This window comes from Mustela putorius, unplaced genomic scaffold (assembly GCF_011764305.1).
Source record: "Mustela putorius furo isolate JIRA1106 unplaced genomic scaffold, ASM1176430v1.1 tig00000228_pilon_pilon_pilon, whole genome shotgun sequence".
Taxonomy (NCBI): Eukaryota; Metazoa; Chordata; class Mammalia; order Carnivora; family Mustelidae; genus Mustela; species Mustela putorius.
The window spans coordinates 39,838,871-39,863,576 of NW_025421322.1; the positions used below are offsets into that span (position 1 = coordinate 39,838,871).

A 24,706-nucleotide genomic window follows, 5' to 3' on the forward strand; every position below is an offset into this window, starting at 1 on the left:
CAGCTAAAGGGGCGTCGCCACCAGTTTATGGAAAAACAAAATCCAAATATGGAACTGGGATGTCCCCACTGTCACCAAGTCAAAGGAGAAGGGATGGGGGATGAGGACAGAGTGAGGACAGCCACACAGGGTGACGGGGGCTACACCTTTCCTTTCAGCCCCGCTCCTCTGGGCTCTTGTCCTAGGCGCCTCCCATGGCACTTCCTCGGAGCCCCCCCAAGGAGACAGTGGAGGAACCCAGCCCCAGGGAACAAGTCGGCCCTGCCTTCCCCCTCCCCCCTCTCATCCTCTAGGGTGGCTCTACCACCTGCCCAGAACTCACTGCTCCTTCCATCCAACCCAGCGTCCCCTGCCCTCCGCCACAGGCCACCGCCTCCGGCCCTCCCTCCGCTCTGGGCTGCTCATCGGGCTCCGCACCCGGCTAGCCGGTCCGTCCTCACGGGCCTCTCCTCCGTCCACACACCCACCCTCCATTCTTCATCCAACACCCACCCATCTCCCTGGCTTCAGATCCGTCCATCTACCCTCCGGCACACCTCCTTCCTCTGCACCGCTTGCCTCACCCATCCTTCCGTGGGCCTCTAGTTTCTCCGCACAACACCCTGTAACTTCCTTCCCTCCTTCCATCCGTCCGTCCATCCGTCCATCCATCCGTCCGTCCATCCATCCATCCACCCATCCATCCACCAACCAGCTAGTGGACAGCCACTCCTCGGTTCCTGGAAGAGACAGAGAACAGAGACCCAACTCTTGGCTTTCCTGCTGCATGGGGCAGGAGCTGGGCTCTCCTTGGCGTGCGCGCCTGTATGCATTTGATCCGTCCCCCCCCCATCTCTCTCCCCTCCCCCACACCCCGCCCCCCGCTCGCGCTCCCCTCTAATGTGTGATCTGGAAGCTCTATAAGCCTGATGTAATCCGTAATGCAGTCTCTGGCTCCCGATTCGGGATCCAGTTTCAGAGAGCGAGAGATTGGGGAGCGCCGGCAGCCCGGTGGGGGGAAGCAGCTCGCCTCTCTCTCCTCCTCCTTCTCCCCGTCCTCGGCCTCCTCCTCCTCCTCCCCTCGCCGCCCCGCCCCCGGCTCAGCTCGGCTCGCCCCCCCCTCAGGAAGGGGAAAAAAGGCGAGAAGAGCGGGGCAGGCGAGAGGAGCGGAGCGGCGGCGGCCGGAGAGGGAGCGGCGGGCGCAGGCGGCGGCGGCGGGCGCGGCGTTGGCGGCGGCCCCGGCGGAGCGAGCGCGGAGCCGGCGAGCCGGGAGCACAGGCGGCCGCGCCGCGTCCTGGCCGGGCCCGGGCCCGCGCGCCCCGCATCGCCTGCAGCCCGGGCATCCGGACCCCCCGGCGCCTGGGGGGATCCAGCAGGCGGAGGGAGGGGGAGGGGGCCTGCGTGCGCCGGCGGGGGCACCCCGGGGTGCGTCCGGCTAGGCCTGGAGCGGGCCGGGGGCGGCGGCGGCAGGAGGAGCCCCCCCCCTCCGCTCGGGTCGGGCTCCGGGCTCGGCCGCCGGCGACGCGGGGCGCTCCTGGGGATTTGCAACTCGCCGGATCAAGTCTTCGCTGGCGGAGCCGCCACTACTGGGGAAGGTAAGGAAGGCTTTGGCTGGGAATTGGGGGCTGGGGGCGCGGCGAGAGGGTCGCAGCGAGGGTGGGAGGGGGTCGGGGGAGGGGCAGGCGCCCGGACTTCTTAACTTCGCCGTTTGGGGCTTCGCAGCTCCGAGGTTTGCGCTCAGAGCTCGGGAGTTTGGACCCCCCCACCCCCAGCCCCCTGCCTCCTCCAGCGGCAGCCACGGAATCCGGCAGGTCTCTGAGCGCTCTGCCGGGCAGGCTGAGGAGGGGGCGACCCTGGCCGCGGCAGAGCTCCTTGGCGCTGCTCACCTCCCCCGAGTGCACACACGCAGCCTGGCCAGGCTGGCAGCCGGGGCTGGGGAAGGCATCCGCTCCCCATCACATGCACAGACCCAGGGCAGGCTGGAGAAGGCGTTCCCGTTGTGTCCCCAGCACATACAGATGATGGCAGGGGTCTTTGGGAGCCCCAGATGTAACCCCCCACAGCCACGCATAGACCCAGGTAGGTAAAGGAGAGACACCCCAGTGTGTCCCCCTTCCCTTCACGAGCCCCCTACAGACATTGTAGGGGCCGGAGATGTCCTCCCCCCACGCAGAGCCCCCAGGCAAGCACGAGAAGCCGCCGTCTCAGCCCTCACCCATAGACCAGGCACTGGCTTTGGAGACCCCCGGAGGTTCTCTTCCCCCTGAATCCGCCGAGGGCCACCCTAGCGCCCACCACCACCCCCACACACACACGACCTGGCTCCTTCCGTTCTCGTCGTCTTTTCCACTCGCTCGGACAGGCCGTGCGGATAAGCCGCTCCGAACTTTAGGTCGGCCCTGCGCCCTCTCCGCGCGAAGCAGCGAGGCCAGGAGTCGGGTACTCCTCGGTCCCCATCCCCAGCGGGCAGAGGCCGCCGGCCCTCCGCCGCCGCCTCGCTCTCCGGGAGCTGCGCGTAGCTGCCTCGAGGAATGAGCACTGCCCCCCTCCCGGGGAGGCTGGGGGCTCTGGGCACGAACAGGCGCCCTGTCCCCGGGTCCCCGTGGCCCCCTGGGCAGGCAGAGCGCGCCTCCGGCCTGCCTCAGAACGGGCGGCACAGAGGAGAACCGCCGTGGAGCCAGGCGGCCGGGAGAGCTAGACCGAGGTTGCGGCTCGGAGCCCCGGTCCCTCCGCCGAGCTTCGGCGACTCCTGCTGGGTCACTTCCCAGGCAGCTCCGAGAGAGCGCCCAGCCTGGCAGCCAGGCCCCAGCCCGCTGGGCACCTTACCCTTCCCACTTTTATTTTGGGCTTCCAAGTTTCTTGGAGCGCAAGGACCCAAGCTGGGACCTGACGAGCCTTAACCCATCCCTCCTCAGCACCCTTCGGCTTCGCGCGCTCGCATCACGTCCCATTCCCCCGGCCGGGGGTACGAATTCCTTCGCCACAACTCGGGAGGAGTTGAAAGGCGGAAGGCGCGTGGGTGGGCAGGGGGCGCGCACCCCCGCCCTAGAGGAGCTTTATAGCGTACTGTGTTAGGGAGGTGGCTGGGGGATGTGCGCTCCCACCCCACCCTGGGGACCCAAGGAGACCCTTGGTGCCCTCCCCCACAGACACAAACCCACGCCCCCTCGGAGCAGCGGCCGCGCGGGCGGTGGAGTGGGGGGGAGCACCCGAGGCTGGGGTCCCTTTTTGTTTCCGGGAGGCAGTGTATGGTGTTTGGGGTCTGGAGAAGCGGCCATGGCGTCTCCTAGAACCCCGCAGCCTTCCATTCCCCGACGACCCCCGCAGTCGAGGAGGCAAGGAGGGAGGTCGAGGAGGGGGCCGCTCCCTCCTCGACCGCAGGCGACAGAGAAACTCCGCGCCCGGACGCCGGGTGCCGCCGGGTCCAGCTTTGAGTACCCCGGCAAGGTCAAGCAGGCGAGGGAAGGGGCGGGGGCTCTTGAGCGCGCCCCCGCCCGCGCAGAGTCGCAGCGTGGGGAGGGGATGTGGGCCGCCCGCCGAGTCACCCGAGCACCCGCCACCCGAGCCTGGTCCCCGGAGGCGGGCGTTGCGCGCATTCGGGGATCCCGGAGCGCCCCGCGCCGAGCCCGGTGCCTTCCTTCCCGGCTCGCTCGCTGCTCCTCGGCGCTGCTTTCAGACTTGTTGCGCCTGGATCTGGGGGGCGGGGGACGGCCCGGGAGCCCGGGAGCCCGGGCGGCTGGGGGCCGAGCCCTAGGCCGGCAGGAATGCGCCTCCGCGGCGCGCGACTCCGCGGACGGGCACGGCGCGGGGGACTAGAGCGGGGAGTTTGCTGCCTCCGATCCTGGAGAAGGACGCCTGTCCCCGCCGCGCTCCCGCGCGGGGGCGGACACAAGGCGATTCAAGGCCCTCGGCCTCCCGCCGCACTCCGCGGGCCCCCGGCGAGGAGGGACCCAGCTAAGTTGCCGAGCCCTCCAAGTCCCTTCCCTCGTCCGCAGGCTCCGGCCCCTCTCGGGCCTCCGCGGCCGCGTCCGTGCAATGGGAGCGCGGGTTATGCTCTCGGAGCCCTTCCAGCCCAGGCCCTCGGTGCTCGTCCGCGATCCAGCGTGGTGGGCTCGCAGCGGGCTGGGTCTGCGGCGTCCGGGCCGGCGAGGTCCCGAGGCAGCTGCGCGCCTGCAGACACTCGGCTGCGAGGCCCGGCCCTAGGCGGCCCCGGCAGGCCCGGGCGAGCGGCCGAACGCAGGCGGCCTCGCTTGGCGCCCTCGCCACCGCCCCCCCCCCCCGTCCCCGGCCAGCCCGCCGGGCCCGGACCCGCCTCCCGGAGCCGGTCCGGGAGCCCCCGAGCCCGCCCCCTGGGGACACCTCCGGGCTGGGGCCCGGGCGGCCGGCGTGGGGCTGCGGTGGCGGTGGCAGAGGGCGGCGCGCTGCCCCGGGCGGCCGGGAGAGGGCGCGCGCGCCCGCCCGCCGGCCTGCCCGCCCCTTCCGTCTCCTCCGCGCCCGCCCGTGCCCGCCCCATCCTGGGCAGCCCCGGCCGCCCCGCCCTCCCGCCGGGCCCTCTGCTGCCCGCCCGGCCGGTCACTGGCGTCTCGGCCAGGCCCCGTCACCTGTCCGTCCGCTCCCCCAGCCCCCGTGCCCTTGTGCACCGTGCACAGGCGCGCGCGAGCGTGTTTGTGCACGCGTGTGGCACGCACGCCGCCGGCATGCGTGTGCAGGCATGCACACTGTCACATCTGCGTGCGTGGCGCGGTGCAGGTCTCCCGGGAGTGTGCGCCCCGGCTGCACGCCCGGGATGGCCGTTTTTCGTTGAGCCGCCTTTCACCCTTGGGCAGGCCCTGTGTGTGCACCGTGGGCAGGAGGTGAGCCCCGGGAGCCAAGCTCTATGGGAGCCCCAGGAAGACCCTGAACCTGGAGGGGGCTGTTAACCCCATTGGTGCCAGCAAGCCCACGCTCTCCCATTGTCCTCTGGAATCCTCCCACCTCCGGCCTCCCTGGCTGCCGCTGCGCCATAGGGCAGAGCGTGCTTTCCAGGTAAACACACATGCCTCCCCATGCGCAGTCCGCAGGCACACCCGGACTAAACCTGGGCGTGCCCACGTGTATACTTGCCCTGGGGGCACAGTGAGGGCCATGGGAAGGGCATGGTTGCACCCCCACGCCCCCAGAGTGAAGGCTGACCGGAGGATGTGAGTGAAGACACTTGGACAAGCTCTACGAATCAGCTCTAGGGGGTGAGGGATAGCAGCCGGCCCGCAGGGGTCCAGATGTGGGGCTCCCACAGAGGCTTTAGCCAGGAAGCGACAGTTCACCAGGGCCCACAGAAGGGGTGGGTGGGTGGGTGTGGTGAAGGGAAGGGAACAGCCGTGCAAAGGCCCTGTGGCAGGTGACAGGACAGCTGTGAGGCGTGGACAGGACTTGGAAAGGACCGTGGATGGCAAGTGGGAGCTTCAGAGGGAATGGGGCCCGACCTAAGCCCTAGAGGCTTTGGGCTGCTTCCTGGCAGGTGGGGGAGGACTAATGGGGTCCTCAGTAGGGATGGGGTTTGGGCCCGATGGACACCCAGAGCAGTGGTGAGCTCCCCTGTGGACAGTGGGGTCACAGGAGACAGAGCGCCCAGCCGGCGACAAGGGCTGCCATAGCCCCCACCTGTGCCGCTCTACAGGCTACATTCATCAGGACGGAATGCCCCCCTCCCTGGCCCACCCAAGACCCCCCACATCACCGTGCAACAGGAGTAGACGCCCAGTTGAGTGTGCACAGAAGACCCTGCCCCGGGGCCTGGGTCCCACCGCACATGGGCACATCCCAGGCTGCAGTGCTCCTCGACGGGGACAAGGTCTCAAAGGGGACAGTCTCCATGGGCACAGCGGCAGGGGGCGCAACATGAACCCCTCCCCCCGGGGGGCCACTCTCTGCCAGGATCCCTGAGACCTGCAGAGGTGGCTGGAGGCGGAGCCCCGGGCACGGACCCCTGAGGAGCCTCCCCAGGCTCTGTGTCCTCAGCTGTGTGCTGGGGCCAGCCGTCCCCCCGTGTCACGGGGCAAGACAAAGGCTGGAGCTCAGGGACGAAGCACCATGCGCGCTCAGGGGCACCTCTGTCCTGCTCATCCTCCCTCCTGTGCCCGTTAACCCAAGAAGTGGCAACACAGGGAACAGAAGCAGGGCAGGGGACAACAGGGCGCGTCCAAGTCAGCCCCAAACCCCAGGCCCTCCTGTCCCATGTGAACCTTAGCAGTTCCCTGACTTTCCACACAACAGCTACGTACGTCTGTCCTGAAAATGGCTTAGGCAAATGACAATGTCCAGTGCACACTGTGGGTCCCTGCCTGTCCCCCACCCCCCGCTGTCACCTTTAACACCTCGATTATCGTTGTGCGGCTCCCACCGCCTGTCTTCCTGCCCACGGACCCCTGTGAGCCCCAGCTCCTCCCGAAGCCCGGAGAGGCCTCAGGGCAGGCACGAGAGTTGGGCCCCAGCCCAAGCAGTTTGGGGAGGCTGGCTGCCAGTTTTGGGGTGCCGACTCTTGGCTGAGATGTGGGCTGAGGGTCCCTGAGAAGGAGATGCTGAGGGCCGGTGGGCAGAGGCCTTGGAGCTCTGCAGGGGTCCCCAGGGACAGTCACTGACCGTCCCCCAACCTGGATGGGGGGGCAGAGGGAGAACCAGGCCCCACCCGTTGAAGTCTGTGCCTAGCCCCCAAGCCTGGTTAAGCCCTGAGCCTGTGTGGGAGTTGATGGCCCCAAGCTCCCTCCTGCTTGGCAAGGTGACTTTGGACCAGCCGCTTCTCTGAGACTCCGTGACTCAGGGCCGGGAGCCCTGCCGCCCAGTGCCCCCGAGTGCCGGCACTGCAAAGGGCGCGGCCGAGGTTGGGGATGCCGAGGGCAGGTCTTGGTGAGGATATGGTCTGCCTGGGCAGGGGAGGTGGTGACATCCAGTGCCCTGGGGGACGCACGGAAGGAGAAGGACTCAGCAGGCGGGAGAGCACGCCATCCGCCGCCCGCTGCCCCTGCTCCCAGCTGGTCCCAGAGGAGCCCTGACCTGTCCCTGGCTCCCGCCTCACAGCTGGCACCTCCTGAAGCCTTCTTCTTGACAAGAGCACACGAACTCTTGACAAGAGCACACCCACACGTGTACATGCACACACGTGCAAGCCAGAGACCCGCTCACACTGCAAGTGTGCACACGCTCTCCTTCCCCCCACAAAGCCTCATCCGTGCACACTTGTCCTGGGACACACACTCCCTCATACACAGCACGCACACGTGTGTGCATGTGTGCTCCGCACCCACACATACTCCTCAGAACCCCAGCCGGTCCATCTGGGGGCCCCATGGTCCTGCTCAGGAGCGCCAGGTCCCCTTGTCCAGGTCTCCTCCAGAGCCGGGGGCGGGGGGGGTGGCCTTGAGTTCCAGCCCCTCCCCCTCTGCCTGTCCTTCTCCTCTCCTGCCCCCCACAGAGAGCTGAGGTCACCCGTGGGTGGTGGTGGAGGCCCCGGGTGCAGCCTCCAGCTGGGGGAGCCTCCGCCCCTCCGAGCCTGAGACGGGACATCAGTGCTGCAGCCTGGGGTGCTATGGGGGAGGTGCAGGGACCCCGGGAGCCAGGGGTCCCTGGTTCCGTGAGACAGTTGTGGGCTAAGTTGCGATCTCCACGCGTTCCTTCCTCGCGCTCGCCACGGGACCCGCGTGGGCTCCGCCTGGCCAGGCCTGCCCGGAATGTCCCGGGGACCTCACACATTCTGCCCAGGGCAGCCCCACGACTGGAGTGTGTCCCCCAGCCCCTGCCTGACCGCTTCTTCCCACCTTTCTGCTGTCGGCTGGCCCTCTCCACGTGACCTTGGGCAGGTGACCTTGGACAAGCCCGTCCTGCTGGGGACCTGGGGAGCACAGATCCTAGTGTGGGGGCGTGGAGAGGAGCACCACTCGCAAGCCAGCAGCCGGCTGGGCAGGGCAGCAGGGCTTCCGCCCGTCACAGGGCGGAGGGCTCGCTCGGGCACTGAGCCGGCGATGCAGAGAGGAGAGAGCCCAGGCACCTCTGTCACACTCAGAATTGGAGCGACCCACTCCTCATGACCGCCCCCCCCCCTGCAGGGAGCCCCTAGCCCTGGGACAGAAGCTCTCGCTGTCCCCACATGGGACGCTCCCCAGGAGAGCCAGTCCGTGTGCACGTTTGCACTCGTGTGCGCGTGCCGGCCTCGGGTGTACGTCGCCCCACGTGCCTGTGTGTGCGAGGGCACATGCGTGCGTCGGAGTGCAGGCCACATCCACTCCCAGGAGGGCCTGCAGGGCTCAGGTGCGGCTTCCTGGGGCAGGCCCGTGCCCCGTGGCCCAAAGGGCAAGAAGGCGCGCTGGGCGGGGGCCACGGGGCCCCCCCGGGCAGGGCAGAACAGAGGCAAAGCCAGGAGCCCGAGTGCCCGGAGTGTCCTCAGGGAGCAGTTTGGGGTGATGGGATTCTGGGCCAGAGGAGGTGTGGTGAGGCCCATCAGAGAGCTGGCCCTTGGTTCCAGGCCAGGGGGGCCTGGGGCAGTGGGGGCGGCACGGAGTGATGGCGTGTCTGTTGGCCTCCTTTGTGAAATAGAGGCGAGACCTCCTTGCCCTCCGTGGGAGGGGGGACCAGGTACGAGCCTGTAGGGGTGGCCTGGAGCAGACCAGGCACAGGACGGGCCCCTCCCAGCCACGGACGCTCGGGTGGGGAGGGGGGCTTCCTCTCTTCACTTGCACAGTTCTGCCTGGCTTCCAGCCAGGATCCCCCCACGACCCCCATGCCCAGGCAGGTGGCAAGGGAAGGAGGCTTCCTGAGGGGCTGGGGCTGGCGGGCACAGTGATGGGGGACATCTCAGGGGCCTGGCCTGGGGCTCTTCAAGGCAAGCATGGGATACCCCGCAGGTCAGCTGGGGGATCACTGGGAGCCTGGTTCGCACAGGCTGGGAGCAGGGGCTGCTGGTGGCTTGGGGGGGGGCAAGTTCTCACACCCCACCTGCTTCTGTGCTCATGGAGGGAGGCCTGCCCGGGCTCTCCCGGCCCCTCTGTGTCCTGGGTTGTCCTGGACCAATGTCAGCAGCCCCTCCCCGCCCAGGGACCAGGCTGCCACAGCCCAGGAGGGATACATGGGGGCTCACAGGACCACCCCCCGGCGCAGGGAGGACAGGCCGCTGCGGGCAGAGGTGGTTGCTTGTCCCTGGACGGCCTCTCCTGCTCGCTCTCCTGGCCCCTGCCTGCCAGCCAGCCCCTGGGCTACTGCTGGTGCCGAGGGGGCGCAGCCACCCCTCCCCCAGTGCAGCCTCTTCCCAGGACACACAGGCAGGCACTGTTCAGGGGGCCGGCCGGGACAACAGAGTGCCTTTTGTGGCTGGCATCTGGGATGCCATTGGTGGCCTGGGGTGGGTGGGGAGGGGATGGGGAGGCTGGGCCTGAGGTGGGTCTGTGTGTGCACTGGGCCTGGCGGGGGAGGGTCGGACAGACCCAAATGAAGTTGGAGAGTCCTGGAGCCCGTGGAGGCAGTGTCCAGCCCAGGCCCTTGTACAGCGGGGAAACCGAGGCACTCGGGGCCTCTGATGGCAGGGCAGGGGCACGGACGCCTCTGGGATGGTGTGGAAGGTCGGCGCGGCGCCCCACACTGATGGTGGCCCTGAGAGGCCCACTGTGGGCTTGATTCTGCTCCTACCCCACGGGGGTGCTGTGACATTGAACAAGGGGTCCCTGAGGAGCCGCCTGCGGTCAGTGCTCAGGAAATGGCCATCCCTCTCGCCCTGGCTCCCAGCTTCCTGTCCCCGCCTGGCACAGCCGGTTCTCTTTGTCCCCCTGCCCACTGTCACACCCCTCCTGTTCCAGTGGCCTCTACCCTGTGACCCCACTCAGACACCTGCAGGCTCCCTTGCCCTCCTCCTGAGCCCACAGCACAGGCTCTGGGAGGCCTCCCTGCCGGGCGGGACGGACGCCGGCCAGGGGGTGGGGACTGGACACCAGGAAGAACTTCCCGGCAGCAAAGGCAGTGTGGGAGAGGCAGGACCCCAAAGAGGCTCGGGTGCTCATGCCACCGTCCTTGGGAGCCCAAGAGGGGCAGTAGGCGACCAAAGCTGCAGTGACCCAGGCTGGGAGCTGGGGGGCCGATGACCAGACCAGCGGCCTGTGTGGGGAGGAGGCGGCCCCTGTGAGCGCTCGTGGAAAGGACCAGCGGGAGCCTCATCAGAGCCCGGCACCGGGGGCTGAGTGGGGCCTCCGTGCGCCCCTCACCAGGGGCCAGCCGGCTCAGAGAGCTCTGACGGCTTGCTGATGCCTGGGGGCCAAATGTGGTTGAGAAGGGGCCCGAGCCAGCCCAGGGCACCCCAGATCTGGCCCACCAGTCTGAGGCCCTGCCTTGGGCTCATCAGGGCTCTGGCTTGGCCACTGGGCTCTCCCCAAGCCATCCCCTCCAGGTCCCCTCCTGTCCCAGCCCTGGTGTGCGTCAGGCTGACCCTCACATCCCAGAGAACACGTGCGGAGCCCGGCTCTCCTCTTGCCGTGGAGCCTTGCGTGAGTGTGGTACAGGTGTGCGTGCCGGCGCAGGTCTGTGGACACGCACACACCCCTGTGCTCTCACACACGTGCCCACACGTAGGCGTGTTCTGAGACGCGCCTGCATCCACACCTGTGCCCCATCTCTGTGACCCCGGCTTCCCCCGGCCCAGAGCCCATGCAGGCCACTTCCTCGCTCTCCCTGCCTGCACCTGCCCCTGGCCGTTAGAGGGACCCCAGAATGGTCAGATCAGGCCCTGCCCCCACTCATCTGGGGACCAGACCCGGACACCCTCCCCTCCAGGACCCCACCCTGAGTGCCAGGGGGGCCAGGCCCATGCCTGTCTGCCCCTGCCCTGTGTCGGCACCAGTCCCCCTGGCCTGAGATAGACTCCACTTAGCCTCCCCCGTGGCTGTGTGACCTGGGGCCGGACCCGAGTGCGCCGCAAGCCTGCCCCGCTCCCTGCCTGCCATGGGCCACCTTTGGCGCAAGAAGGCTCAGATGGGCCTCGGGCCCGTTTATCCACAGTCTCCTTGGAGGGGCCTCGGGCCCGTTTATCCACAGTCTCGTTGGAGGGGATCAGGCAGGTGGCTCCAGGGGATGGAGGAGGCCTCGTCTCACTGGAGAGGCCTGGGAGGCAGAGGGCGAGTGCCCGCCGGCAGGTGCAGGAGCCATCACAATGACCGCCTGGGCCTCCTGCCCTCTCGGCCCTGCGACCCTGCCTGCGGAGCCCGCTGGGGCCGTGATGCTCCCCCTCGCCGCTGGGACAGCCTTCTGGCCAGCGGAGCCTTCCCCAACGCCCAGGGTGTGGAGCAGTTTGAGTCCAAGATGCGAGCTGAGCCTAGCTCCCTGGTGGCCCTCGCAGGGAGAACCCCAGAGCTCCCAGGCACACTGTTTGAGAACCCCATGGCTAAACACTTTTAGGTCATCTTCAGGTCCCCGGAGTCCGTGAAGACGAACTCCAGAGCCTCGGTCCTGGGCTGCAGCTGCCCGAGAGGGTTCTGAGCTCTGTCTGACCTGCCCCTTACCACACCTCCACCCTCGCACGCCCCACCCCAGGGTCTAGGCAGGGAATGTCCCCCCAAACACACACACACACACACACACATCCCACAGCCCAGCGGGCCACTGGGACTCTTCTGTCTTCTCTCCCGAGCACCCGCCCCTGCCTCCTACCCCCTCACGACCCCTGCCCCGCCCCGCCTCCCTTCCCTTCCCCCAAGGCCACTCCCTGCCACCGACCACAGGGCGGCCCTTCTTGGGGGCACTGTCCTGCCTCCAGCCCTCCCTGACTCCTCTCTCCTGGTGTGCAGGACCCAGCAGGCCAACAGGTGCTCCAAGAGTGTGTGAGCTGGTGGGGGATGTGCAGAGGACCTTGGCTCGGCCTGGCTCCTGCAGGCCCTGGGACAGTGCGTGGTGGACCGGTAGACCGGGCCCAGCATCCTGGCTCAGGCACCCGGCACCTGGCACCTGGCACCGCTGAGCCCCACGGAGGCACAGCTCCCCAGGAGTTCCAGGGGAAACCCTAGCAGGTGTGCCCAGTTATAGCTCACTGCTGTCACCATGAAATGCCCAGCACAGCTCAGAGCCCCACAGAATGCCCCACCAGCCCAGACCCACCGAACCCGCGTGGGCGTGGAGCGGGCGGCCATGCCCTTGTAGGCAGCACCACGTGGCTGAGCCTCCCTTTGTTCCAGATGGGATGATGGAGGCCCTAGAGGACCCCCTGCCTGGCACAGGCCCTCATGCCCCCTCCTGCCCCCGCTCTTGGCTCCCCAGAACCAGCTCTCCCCCATGGGAACACTGTGGGACAGGCTGCCTGGGGGCCTGGCTGAGGTGCGGGAGCTGGGCTGTTGTGTGCGGAGCTCAGTTTCTGCTGGGCTCTGCCAGCACCCCCCCCCCAGGACTGGGGCATCACGGAGAGTCTGTCCCAGGGCTGGGGGCTGGCTCTCACCTTAGGTCCTGACATGGGGGGTTGCTGCCTCGGGGGTAAGGCTCGGGCAAGGTTCTGGAACACGTGACCATAAGACTGTGGGGACCTCCCGGGTCTGGGATTGGCTGCAGGACCCTGCCCTTTCTGTCCCCATAATGCGGGGACTGGTGGGCTCTTCTAGAGGCGTCTAGAAGCTGGGGGGCACCGAGGGCCTCCCAGAGGTAAGGGCCAAGGGCAGAGTCTGCTCAGCTCTGCCCAGAGGTGCCAGCATGAGAAGCTGCCAAATTCTTTTCTTGGGACCCCTAATGTCTGCCACGAAAGAGCCCCCAGAGGACCAGGTTTGGCCCAGCTCCCCCTGGTGATCCAGAGCCCTGCTCCCGCCTCCTCTCCCCTCAGGAGTCACCTCCTGCCCCGAACACAGGGAAACCCCCCGGTCTAGCTCTTACCCTCTTGCAGAAAGAGTGAGGCTTCATATTCTTTCTACCTGGGCAGCAAGGGACTCGCCCAAGGCCACACAGCCAGGAGGAGCAGCCTGAGTCCAGGCACCCCCACTCCAGTCTGCTCGGGGCCCGGGGCCACCTCTTCCCAGCTCCGTGCTCTGCTACCAGCCCGTGCAGGAAGGGTGCCGGCCAGCTGGGCCTGGGCAGCAGGACGTGGCGAGCACCTGTGGGCAGGTGGCCGCACGGGAAGGTTGACAGAGGGGAGGGGAGGCCAGGCCACCTGGGGAGCCGGCGGCAGCCCTCCCTTCTCACCCACCAGCTCAGCGGCTGCGAGGGACAGACAGTGGCCCAGCTAGGGGCCTTGGTGGTAGTGGGGAAACTGAGGACCGGAGGCAGAGGAGCCTTCCAGAGTCCGCGTGGTGGCGAATCCAGGCGGGGCATCGCCCATTCTGAGCCCAGAGTGGCTCCACTGTGTCCCTGCGCCATACGGCTGGTGGCTGCCCCCCCCCACCAGAGCAGAGGGGGGAGCCCTGTGAGCTGTGGCACCGGCTGGGATCTGTGGGGGGTCCGCGGTGGCTTCTCCTACCAGTCACCGTGACCTCCTTCGAGTCGCTTACCCTCTTAGCCTCGGTCTCCCCGTCCTGAAGCTGGAGGGCCACGGCCCAGCCTGGCAAAGAAGGGGTGAGACAAGGGGCCAGCGTTGGCTGAAGCCGGGTGAATGGGGTTCTAGTGACTCTGTCCCCGGCCCTCCCTGCCCAGAGCTGCAGGGCCCTGGAGCCAGTGGGGGCGAGGGTGGGGGGAGGAGGGGGGTGGCCTGAGAGGCCGCAGTGACCCCATCACAACGGCACGGTCCGAGCCAGAGGCCCGGGTGGCCGGCGAGGGGTAGGGACACCCACCCCGGGATGGGGGGACGGCTTCTCCCTCCACAGCCCCCCACTTCCTTCCTCCGAGGTTTGTGGGTTCTTCCCTGAAAGACAGGGAGGGGGTGGAGACGAAGGGCAGAGAGGGCAAAGACCCGGAGCCAGCGGGCCGGGAGGGAAAGCCAGGCCCCCACCAGAGGCCCCGGGGGCGAATGGCGGCTGTGGCAGGGACAGGAGCAAGCAGGCAGGCCCTGAGCCCATGGGAGCCACGCCAGGCTGCTCAGCCGGACGGACACAGTGAAGGCCCCTATGGCACTCGGCCCTGGCCCGGCGCTGCCCACCCCTCCCCGATCCGGCCTGGCTGGAGGAGGAGGAGGCCCCCTGTCCCGCTGCAGGTGGACACACTGGCAGGAGGCGGACACGGTGCCTGGGAGCCACGCCAGGGCCAGGCCGGGCAGCGGGGCAAGGCCGCAGCGTCCCACGGGGCTCACCCTGTCCCCTGTTCTGCTCTTCCCACAGCTGCTGCTGAAGGCCGCAGGCCCGCGTCGGGGCCCCGGACTTTAGGAGCTGCTGCTGCACTCGAGGTCGTCGGAAGCGTTCTCCTCCTCCGGCCCCCCGGCTCCCGCCCCGCCTGGCACCCCGCCGCCGCCGGACCCTGGCATGTCAAGGCCTGGCCCGCGCCTGCCTGCCCAGCCCGCGGAACCCCGGCGGCCCCGCGAGCTAGGATGAGGGGCCAGGCCGCCGCCCCGGGCCCCCTCTGCCGGATCCTCTGCCTGCGGCTGCCGCTGCTACTGCTGCTGCTGCTGCTGCTGCTGGTGCTGGGGCGTCGGGCGCGGGCGGCCGCAGGGGCCGACGCAGGGCCCGGGGCCGAGCCGTGCGCCACGCTGGTGCAGGGCAAGTTCTTCGGCTACTTCTCGGCGGCCGCCGTGTTCCCCTCCAACGCCTCGCGCTGCTCCTGGACCCTGCGCAACCCCGACCCCCGCCGCTACACGCTCTACATGAAGGTGGCCAAGCCGCCTGCCCCCTGCGGCGGCCCTGGCCGCATCCGTACCTACCAGTTCGACTCCTTCCTGGAGTCCACGCGCACCTACCTGGGCGTGGAGAGCTTCGACGACGTGCTGCAGCTCTGCGACCCCTCGGCACCCCTGGCCTTCCTGCAGGCCAGCAAGCAGTTCCTGCAAATGCTGCGCCAGCAGCCGCCTCCTGACCCCGGCCCCCGGCTGCTGGGGGCGTCCCCGGGCCCCAGCGATGACTTCTCCGTGGAGTACCTGGTCGTGGGCAACCGCCACCCGAGCCGGGCCGCCTGCCAGATGCTGTGTCGCTGGCTGGACGCCTGTCTGGCCGGCAGCCGCAGCTCGCACCCCTGCGGGATCATGCAGACCCCCTGCGCCTGTGTGGGTGGGGACGGCGGCGCCCCGGCCCCCCGCGGGGACGTCTGCCTGAGGGACGGTGTGGCCGGCGGCCCTGAGAACTGCCTCACCAGCCTGACCCAGGATCGGGGCGGAGACGGCGCAGCAGGTGAGTGCCCGGTGGGAAGAGCACCGCCCGCTGGCTCTCTGGGCAGAGGGTGGGCGGGGGAGGGAGTCATCTCAGCAGGGCTGCCCCGGTCCCCTGTCCCTGGAGAGAGCCACCAGGGAAGCCGAGGGCGTGGAGGTGAGGCTGCTGGGCGAGTGTGTTTGTCCCCGGCCTTGGGGTCCACATACCCAGCCCCCAGGTGCTGCCCGCTGGCTGTCAGTGAGGGGATGAGCGACAGATTTCCGCCAGGATGAAGGACTGTCTCTGGCTGGGGGGGGGTCCTTCCATTTTAGGTCAGGAGCAGTGGGCTGCCGTGGCCTGCGGCGGGGTCCGTGGGGCCTCCAGGGACACGGGCCACCTGGAAGAAAACTGAGCCGAGCGGACCGTTTGGAGATGTGGTCGGGACCTTAGATTTGGGGATCGTACGTGGTTGAACCCCTCCGGTCTTGTAGCCTCAGCTGTACTGCGCGCCCGCAGGGTGCCGGGGTGCCAAGGACGCACAGGGACAATGACAAGGGCCCGTTGTGGGGAGGCCGCCCTCAGGGTGGGAGAAGGTGCCGGCAGCCCTGCGGGAGCACATCAGGGAAACGCAGGGCAAGAGTCCCTGGCGGGCCCCGGAGGCCGGGGTCGCCTGGACCAGGGGGCCGTGTTCAGGATTCCGGGATGCGTGCATGAGTCCCGGGGTGTCGAAGGGCATCGCCAGCTGCAGACGGGGCAGACGTGTGTCAGGGGTCCTCGCGGCAGGGCTGATGGGTCTTGTGCGTTCTCGGCCCTGGGAGCACCTTGGCTTCTCCTTGGAGAGCTGGGAGCCCGTGCGGGAGGATGAGACTCGGGGGATGGGGCGCCGGTGGGGCTCGGTGGGCAGTCCTGGTGGTGGAAGCCCCCTGGCAGGAGGCCTGGGGTTTTGTGGGAGCATCCAGGACCCTGGAGCTGTGGCCAGACTGGGGGGGCCACAGGCGACAGCTCTTCTCAGACTGCTGAGCTGTCCAGGCGGCTGAATACAGGCACCAGGCACCCGGGGGCTGGGCCTGGCTGAGGGTTCCACGCTGTGCAGGCCACTCTGCGGCCAGGTGACATTGTCCAGTGCCCTCAGCCAGTGGGGTCAGAGGACTGGTCAGAACCAAGTCTTTAAATGCAGAAAATAAGCTCTAAGAGGTTACAAGGAAGCCAGTTATCTGGGAACAAGGTTCCAATCTGGCCCCCAGCTGTAGATCCTGCAGCATCCAGGAAGCGGTGAGGATAGCTGGAGAGAAGCAGTGGGATGGGGGGAGGGCACCGCCTCTCCCATGGTCTCAGGAGGAGGCCAGCAGAGTCCCCGGGAGATGGGGACTGACGGGGGGTGCCCAGGAAACCAGCGCAAATGCCCTGGGGACATTAGATGTGGGGGCAGAGGCAGCAGCAAGGTAGGAGGCTCGAAGGGCTGACCTTTGGGCTGGGCGAGATGTAGGACACTGTGCCCTTGACTTGGGCAGCTTCTGAGGCAAGGCGGGATGGAAGCAGTCCGCGGGGGGACGAGGAGGAGCAGAGCTTCGGGTCGTGGCCCGTTTGGGAGGTGGGAGGACCCTGCGAGGCAGGGCCAGGCCCTGGCTGGCCTGTAGTCTGGCTCTGCCACTCCCCAGCGGACCTCGGTTGCTTTGTCGGCAAGGAAGGACTGTAGGCCCACATTGGGTCTGACGGGCCCAGGGCCAGCCCCTCATGGCAGCCATGTGCATAAGAGCTGGGTGTGTTCACATCGCGGGGCTTTAAGCAGAAGAGTGACGCGCTCTGGCGGTCCTCGGGCTGTCCGTGCAGAAGGCCGTGGAGCTCGGAGCAGGCTGGTCAGGGTGGGAGGGGGAGGGCCTGGCGGTAGGAGCTGATGGCTGTGCTGGTACGCGGGACACAGGGCAGGAGACAGCTAGACCCCCCCCCCAAATTTCCAGCCAGGAGCTGGGAAAGCACTGGGTAGGGGCACAGTGGGGAGGAAGATCCAGAGGTCAGAGTGGGACTCCAGTGTGGGATTGCTGGGGCACCCCCCCTCCCCAGGTGGGACTGTCCCTTGAGCAGGGCACTCTGGGATCTGGGGCACCAGGACAGGACCAGGTCAGCCCGCCCCGCACTCGCTGGGAGTCCTGGGCCAATCCCAGAAGCTCGGTTGGCCCCTCGGGCCGCTTGTCTTTAAAATGGAAAGACAAAAATAGTCTTTCCTGGGTTGCGTGAGGAACGCAGATCAGGAGGAAGCGATTCTAAGCAAACACGATGCTAGTAATGAAACACCAAGGCCGGTGTCCACTGCTGGGTGCGGGGTGTCGGGGGAGGGGCGCTGGGGCGGAGCCGGAGGCGGGGGAGGACACGTTCGGAAGTGGTGCTCTCGGAAGAGGACGGAAAGGCGTGTGTGTTCACACCTCCACGTGCGTGTGTGTAAGCGTCGTGCACTGTATCATACGTGTATGTGTGCATCAGTGTGTGCGCACCGTGTGTCCGTGGGTACAAGTGTGTGTGCGCGTGTGTTCACACAAGCCTCACCCGTGTGTGCACAGGAGTGCCGATGTGCATGTGCAGGATAGCGAGCATGCACGGGTGCACGTTCACACGTACGTGTGTGTACACGCATGTGCACAGGATGCCACGAGTCCCCGGTGCTCGTGTGGGAACGAGCGCATGCGAGCACCCACGGCCCGTATGCGTGTTTGTGCGTGCACTTGCACACACGTGTGCACGGCTGGTGCATATGCGTGCGGAGCGCGTGTGCATTCTGAGGCTGGGCTCCGCGCAGGGCCGATGCCAGCGCCCTTGGAAAAGGACAGGGCCCAGGCTATGTGGCCAGGCCTGGTGGTCTTGTGGGAAGACCATTTGGAGCATGTGGGCTCGGACTGCACGCCCTGTGGAGGAGGAGCCGCGCTGGGCAAGATGGGCCGGACGGCGTGACCCGGGCCAGAGACCGGGCGCCCCTCGGGGCGTGTCCCCAGACCGGAACACACTGATACTTCTAGGACCTTGGGAATAAATACTCTTGTAGCAGTGTCACCAGCAGCCAGGTCCCGAGGGTGTCCTCTGTGCTGGAAACATCCGCACATATTAACAAGTTTCCTCTTTCCAGCAGCCCAGGAGTTGGCCCACCAAAGCACCCACCTTCCCCCGGGCCTTTGCACTCTCTGTTCCTCTGCCTGCAACACTCTCGCCCAGACCCGAGCAGGGCTCCCAAGTCCTTGCTCAGACATGCCCTCTCCACAAGCCCTGACCGTGCTGTGTCAGACGGCACCAGCCCAAGCCCACGCTCCACCCCCACACACTGTCTCCTTTTGTGAACACACTGCGAACTCCCTGATTTGGTTGGGTCCGTCCCCACCCTCTGTCTCTGCTGGGGCACAAGCACCCCGGGACAGGTGTTGGCCCTGCCCACCCTGGAGCCCCCGGCATGTGGAACGTGCCCGGCACAGAGCAGGAGTTCCTTGGAATAAGGCACAGAGATGTTCAGGCGGCAGCCAGAGTCACACAGCTCGTAAGGGGTGGGCTGGCCGCAGCGCCCGTGGCTCCCAGGGGGTGTCTGGGGGGAAGCTTGCACTTCCGTGCACGTTGTGTGCCGGCACATGGGCCGGGGAGAGGCAGCAAACACTTGGAAGACACACCGCTAAGCTAGGCAGGCGCCAGACCCCAGATCGCGGCCGCTGAGCCAGGTGCCCCGGGAGCTCCGCCCCCTCGCGCTGGCCAGGGGAGGCCGGAGCGGGCGCAGCTCTCCATCTGCACCCCAAGAAGGCCGCGTAGGCCGGCGCCGGGAGCGGGCAGGCGGCCTGGCCAGCCTGTGGCCCATTTTCCGCCCTCCCCCTGCCCAGCCTGTCCAAACGCCACATGGCCGCGTCACGCCTCCGACCCGGCGAGCGCTCCTCAGGCCAGAGCAACTGTCCCCCGTCCTCCCCGCCAGCTGTCTGCGGCCTGCGCCGCAGTCTCTCAGGCCGGTCCCACGGCTCACCTGCCCGGCTCTTTCCCACAGTCTCTCTTTGCATTTTTCTGCCTCTGGTGAGATGGGCCATTTCTCTCAAGGGTTGTTTTAAATATTCATGTTTTAATTAAAGAATTTTATTGCAGAAGCGACACAGAAGATAATGAAAAAGCAGCATCCTGGGGGCTGGGAGCAAGCTCATGTGTGTTCCTGTCTGTGTCCCCATGTGTGTCCCCATGTGTGTGTCCCCATGTATCTGTGTCCCCATGTGTGTGTCCCCGTGTGTCTGTGTCCCCATGTGTGTCCCCATGTGTCTGTGTCCCTGTCTGTGCCCCCATGTGTGTCCCTGTGTGACTGTGTCACTGTCTGTGTCCCCATGTGTGTCCCCGTGTCTGTGTCACTGTCTGTGTCCCCATGTGTGTCCCCGTGTCTGTGTCCTGTGTCCCCATGTGTGTTTCCTCATATGTGGCCCTCTGTGTTTCTGTGTCCCCATCTGTGTCCTTATGTGTCCCTGTGTGTCCCCGTGTGTCTGTGTCCATGTGTGTCCCTGTGTCCCCATGTGTATCCTTGTGTGTCCGTGTTCCCATCTGTGTCATATGTCCTTGTGTGTCCTCATGTCCACATGTGTGTCCCTGTGTGTCCATGTCCACGTGTCACTGTCCATGTCCACATGTGTGCCTATATCTGTGTTTGTGTCCCTGTGTCCTCATGTGTCCACATGTGTCCCCATGTGTGTCCCTGTGTGTCTTCGTGTCCCCATCTGTGTCCTCATGTGTCCATGTATGTCCATGTCCATGTGTGTTCCCTGTGTCCATGTCCCATGTGTGTCCCTGCGCGTCCGTATCCATGTGTGTCCACATGTGTGTCCATGTCCATGTGTGTCCCTGTCCATGTCCCCGTGTGTGTCCGTGTCTCCCTGTGCATAGATGTTTCTGTGTGTCTATGCGTGTGCACCACCCACCATCACATGCCTGCACAAGTAGGGGTGCTGGGCTGCAGTGGGGGTCACCCGCCAGCATGTGGGTCCCGGGGATTTGGGTGTGGGACAAGGCTGTGACGCAGGGCTGAGAAGCCAGACTTGCTCAAGGCCACAGCCCTGGCCCCGGGCCTGTCACCTCTCAGCCACGACACACAGGCCTCTGCAGGGCTTCAGGGTGTCCCAACCCTAAGTGCACCTCGACTCCCCTCAGAAAGAAGGGTCTGGAGCCCCTCCTCGGGGTCGACAGGGTACAGAAAGAGGGTGGGCTTGGGCCGTGGATGGAGGATGGGGTCCAGGTGGAAGCGCAGCATCTCCGGACTTTGGGGGTGACAGGGGGAGTGGTGGGGGCTGGGAGGGTGTGCGGGCCTTCCTGCCAGGGACCAGGGCTGGTCATCTCAGCCAGGAATCTGCTCTTTTTGTACCAAGACCTGTTCACAAAAATCCAGAAAACCAGGTCCAGGACCCTTGTAGACAAGGCCTGTTCCGGATGAAACAGGAAGTGAGCCCAGGAAAAGGACAGACTCAGGGAAGCCACAGGGAAGCCACGCGCGGTCAGAGCCCCCCCCATCGCCCCCCAGCCCAGGCTGCCGGGGATGCGGAGCGATACGGCCCTGTCTGCCTTCCACGTCCCAGGACGATGGTGAGAAGGGCTGTCGGCTGAGCAGCCGAGGCCCAAGGGGAGAAGCAGCGTGCGGGGGCCACTGATGCCGCAGGCCAGAGCTGCAGTGGGCGCCGGCCAGGCTTTTAACAGGACACCCTTCCCAGGACGGGGATAGATACCTGCCTGGCTGAGGGAGAGAGGCCACCAGAAGCATGTACACCTGCAGAGGAGGCCATGCCAGCCACGTAGGCAAGCCTCGTTGTCCCCACTGTGAAGTGGGGACGTGACAGGCCTGGTCCCAGGGTCTGCGTGAGGCTGAAGGAGACAGAGCGTCTGGCACAGGTACTCGCGGGAGCTCTCCCTGTCCCCCATACCTGAGCCGTGGCCCATGGCCAGTGGGCACAGCTCTCGGCCCTGTCCTGAGATCTGATGGTGGTTGCTGTGGCTGGTGGCCTGTTGGCCACTCGGGCTCTGAGAGTGGGAGCCGCGAGCCCCGGTGCAGGGTCAGCTAAGGGTGGTCCCCTGTGGACAGGGTTGGGTTGGAGAGGGCGTCCCCAGGGGTCCACATTTGCGCATTCATGTGGGCACGGGAGAGGAGGAGCCTGGGTGCCCCCTGGATAGGCCCAAGCTCGGTAGGGAGCAGGGGGTGGGGGGGGGTGCTGGAGCAGACAGCGGGTCCCTGGGGAGGGGAGCTGGGCCAGCCCTGGCAGCAGTGGCAGGGACCCACGGGCCGCCCCCACCTGCGGGGCCGGGGAGACCTCTGCTGGAGGACACGGGAAGTGCAAGCCCTCCTCTGAAGGGACCGAGGCCCCGGGGAGGCCTCGGACGTGGGGGGCCTGGCGCGCCCCCGGCCGGCCTAGACTCGGGGCAGCACAGCCTGCAGGCTGGGGCGCCGGGGTGGGAAGGCGGCCGCAGAGGCCCCTCGCCGTTTCTCTCTCCTGGGCGGCCATTAATCGTCTCCATTCATCCATTAATGAGATGGAAATGAGACGCCGAGACAGAGGGGCATTGAGCGGGGGAAGAATACGGCTTCTTTCCGTGCCCGGAGGGGCCGCCCGCCCCCCAGCCTTGCCCACGGCTCCGGCCTCGGGAAGCCCGCTGGGCACTGGGGCCGAGGAGAGCTTGCGGGGGGACCCGCGGTCACGGACGCCTTTGCTCGGCCAACACCGACGCAGGGGCAGCCATGTGTGGGAACGCGTGCTACAAGCAAAAACGGTGACAGAAATAGCAGCTCCCATCTCCCGAGTGATCGCCAGTGGCCAGAGCACGGCCAAGGCTGGGGACCGGTATGTGACGGGGCCCGGGCCTCCGTGCGTGATCGGGCAGCGGGGACCTGCGCCCAGCGTCCCAAGTCAGTCCGTCATGAGGATCGAGGCTCCGAGCGGGACCAGACTCAGGGCTAGACCTAGAGGCTGGCCTGTCCTCCGGGCCGGGCCGTGGCCCCCCTCCCCAGCCTCTCCTGACGCGCCCCCTCCTCCGCGCCCCTCCCCCCCCACCTGGGTCACCAAGGTAACCAGCCCTGAAATAGTGGGTGTTTTGGCAGCTGAGGCCTAACCTGAGTCTATCCTGAGACTCTGCGCTCGCAGCAGTTGCCATGGGAACCGAGTGGCATCCTCCAATTAGCCCGGCTTGGACACCCTCTCTCCCACCCACTGCCAGTTTCCGCGTCACTCAGGCTTCCTTTTGGGGGCTGGGCTGGAGCAGCCAGGAAGGACGGGCGGGACGTACCCCCCGACCCTGTCACCCGGCCTGTCGCCCCAGGCTCTGGGCTTCTCCGTTCCTTTGGGTCCACGTGACGGGATGGCGCCACCACTGAGGCCTGCGGCCCGGGCTGGGGGCTTGTGGGCAGTCCTGGCCGGCAGCCTTAGTCGGGAGGCACAGGGGACTCTTAGAAGCTGATTCTGGGCTCCTATGCTTGCCAGCGGGAGGTACCACGGCCTCCCTAGCTGCACCTGCCCGTCGGCGTGGGCACCGGGCTGCTGCCCGAGCCACCCACCCACCCTGGCCCCTGGCTGCTGGAGACTTGCCACCCCTCCCCGGGCCCCTAGTCTACGCACCTGATCGCGTGCCCAGCCCACCTCCCCACCGGCCGGCCTGCATCTCGGGGGCATAACATGAAACGACATCCACATGTGTATTTCCCACTCGGCACTGAGACCTGGCTTCGTGCACCTCTGAGGCGCGGGCTTCCTCGGTGCCAGCCCCCCACCTCCCAGCCCCTGGCAGACCTTCGTAGCGGCAGCCTGGCACTAGCCCCTGGCTGTTGTGATCACCATTCTCTGAGCCTCAGTTTCCTCTGCTGTAATCAGGGTGAAGCTGGCCTCCTGGGTGGGCTAGGGCTCAAGGCTCCTGTGCCGAGGTGCCTGTCACAGAGGAGGGCCCCCCAGGCAGGCACCGGGACAGGAGGTCCACTGTGCAGGAGGTCCCCCAGAGGAACTGGCCCTGGTGGCCGGGGAAGGAGCCTCCTTCCTTGGAGTGTCCGATAGCCTAGCTCGATTGTCCTTTGGCCTCTTCCTAGCTGGGGGGCGTGGACACCCCTCCACTTAAGCTGGCCTTGGTCTTCATATGAACAGTGGGAGCCACAGCGTGGCCCCTCCACGCTCCCCGCCCCTCCGAGGGAGGAACCAGGTAATGTGTAGCCACCCCCCAACATCACGTGCCTGCACGGGTAGGAGTGGCCCTGGCAGGCCCTTCCAGGGCCTGCCAGCACATCTGGGAGCCCCTTGTGTTCCTGTGGGGGGGCCCCAGAGAGCAGGGTGCACGCCCAGCCCCTGTGGGGTGGGGACTGCGGTCTGAGCCAGCCCCTCCCATGCGGTCCCTGTGGCCTGGATGCTGAGCTGGCCTGCCTTTCCTGTCCGCCAGCACCAGCCCACCGACGGTGAGGGCAAGAGGCTCACCCACCACGTGCCCTTGGCAGAGGTGCTCTGTCCCTCTGGGCCCAAGGGGAGGCAGCACCCACCAGCCAGGCCTTCCCGTGCGGCGGCCACTGGCTCCCCCTGCCGGTCGCATCCCAGCACAGGCCCACAGGCAACGAGGAGGGGCTCTGGCACCTTCCAAAGTGGCCGTTCAGAACAGATCAGCACTGCCCTGAGTCACCTGGACGCCAAGTAGGTTCTCCCCGGGGAAACTCTGACCCCAGTGAGTGCCCGCACCGGTCCTCCCCCAGCCCTTTCTTGCCACCGATCTCCACACCATCAGTTCTGGGAAGTGGCTCCCCGCCACCCTCAGAGAAGAGGCCTGAGGCCAGGGCGGGATGAACTTGACCATCCCACAGCCAGCAAGCGGTGGTGGGGGCAGCGAGCGGTGGTGGGGGCAGCGGGGAACCTGGTCTCCTGGTCTCTGGGCTCCAGCCCCGCCCCCTGCCCCGGCCCCAGGGCCCTGCTCCGGGTCTCCGGCAGCCTCATTCTCTCCCATGGGCTGGGGTCTGCTTCCCCAAGCCACAGACTCAGCTGAACTCCCACAGGCACCCGGGGCCCTTGTCACAGGCCTCGTGTGACCTGCCCTTGGCCCTCGGGACGGCCCTGCCCCTGCCTCAGATGAGCCGCATGGGACAGTGGTCCGCCTGAGCGCAGCTTCCCCGTGGGTCCTGGCAATGCCTTCCAGTTCCCTGGACCCCGTGGAAGCTGGTGCCACGTCGGGGCGCCCCACCCATCGTCAGGGCTTGGCGGAGCTGCTTACCTTGACCGAGTGTGCTCTCATCCTGCTTCTGGGAGTGGGTGTCCTCAAGGAGACATGGGCAGGCGGTGGCCAGAGCCATGGTCCAGGCCCCTAAAGCATGGCCCTTGGACAGAAGCAGCCATCCTCAGCTCATCAGCGTGGCCTCCACTCTCTGGCCTGAGACAGGCCTGACTCGGCCCTTACGGTCCCCCCCGCCCGCTGCGCTGTACTTCGTCCGCTTGGCAAGCTTAGTGGACTCGGGCCACCCGGGGGCTCAGACCCAGGGATGGATTTGGGAGGCGACAGGGCCAGGATGGAGGAGACTCACGACAGAGGCTGAAAGG

General features: G+C 67.1%; 1 protein-coding gene across 1 annotated transcript in view; it reads left to right on the forward strand.

The window, feature by feature from the left end:
• The first annotated feature begins 1,285 nt into the window (after positions 1 to 1,285).
• The window catches only part of ADGRB1 (adhesion G protein-coupled receptor B1), a 75,840-nt gene continuing 52,419 nt past the window's right edge, over positions 1,286 to 24,706 (forward strand). The window contains 2 exon segments of the mRNA XM_045078201.1: positions 1,286 to 1,574; positions 14,214 to 15,212. Coding sequence (XP_044934136.1) covers positions 14,420 to 15,212 — 793 coding nt within the window. The 5' untranslated portion in view covers positions 1,286 to 1,574; positions 14,214 to 14,419.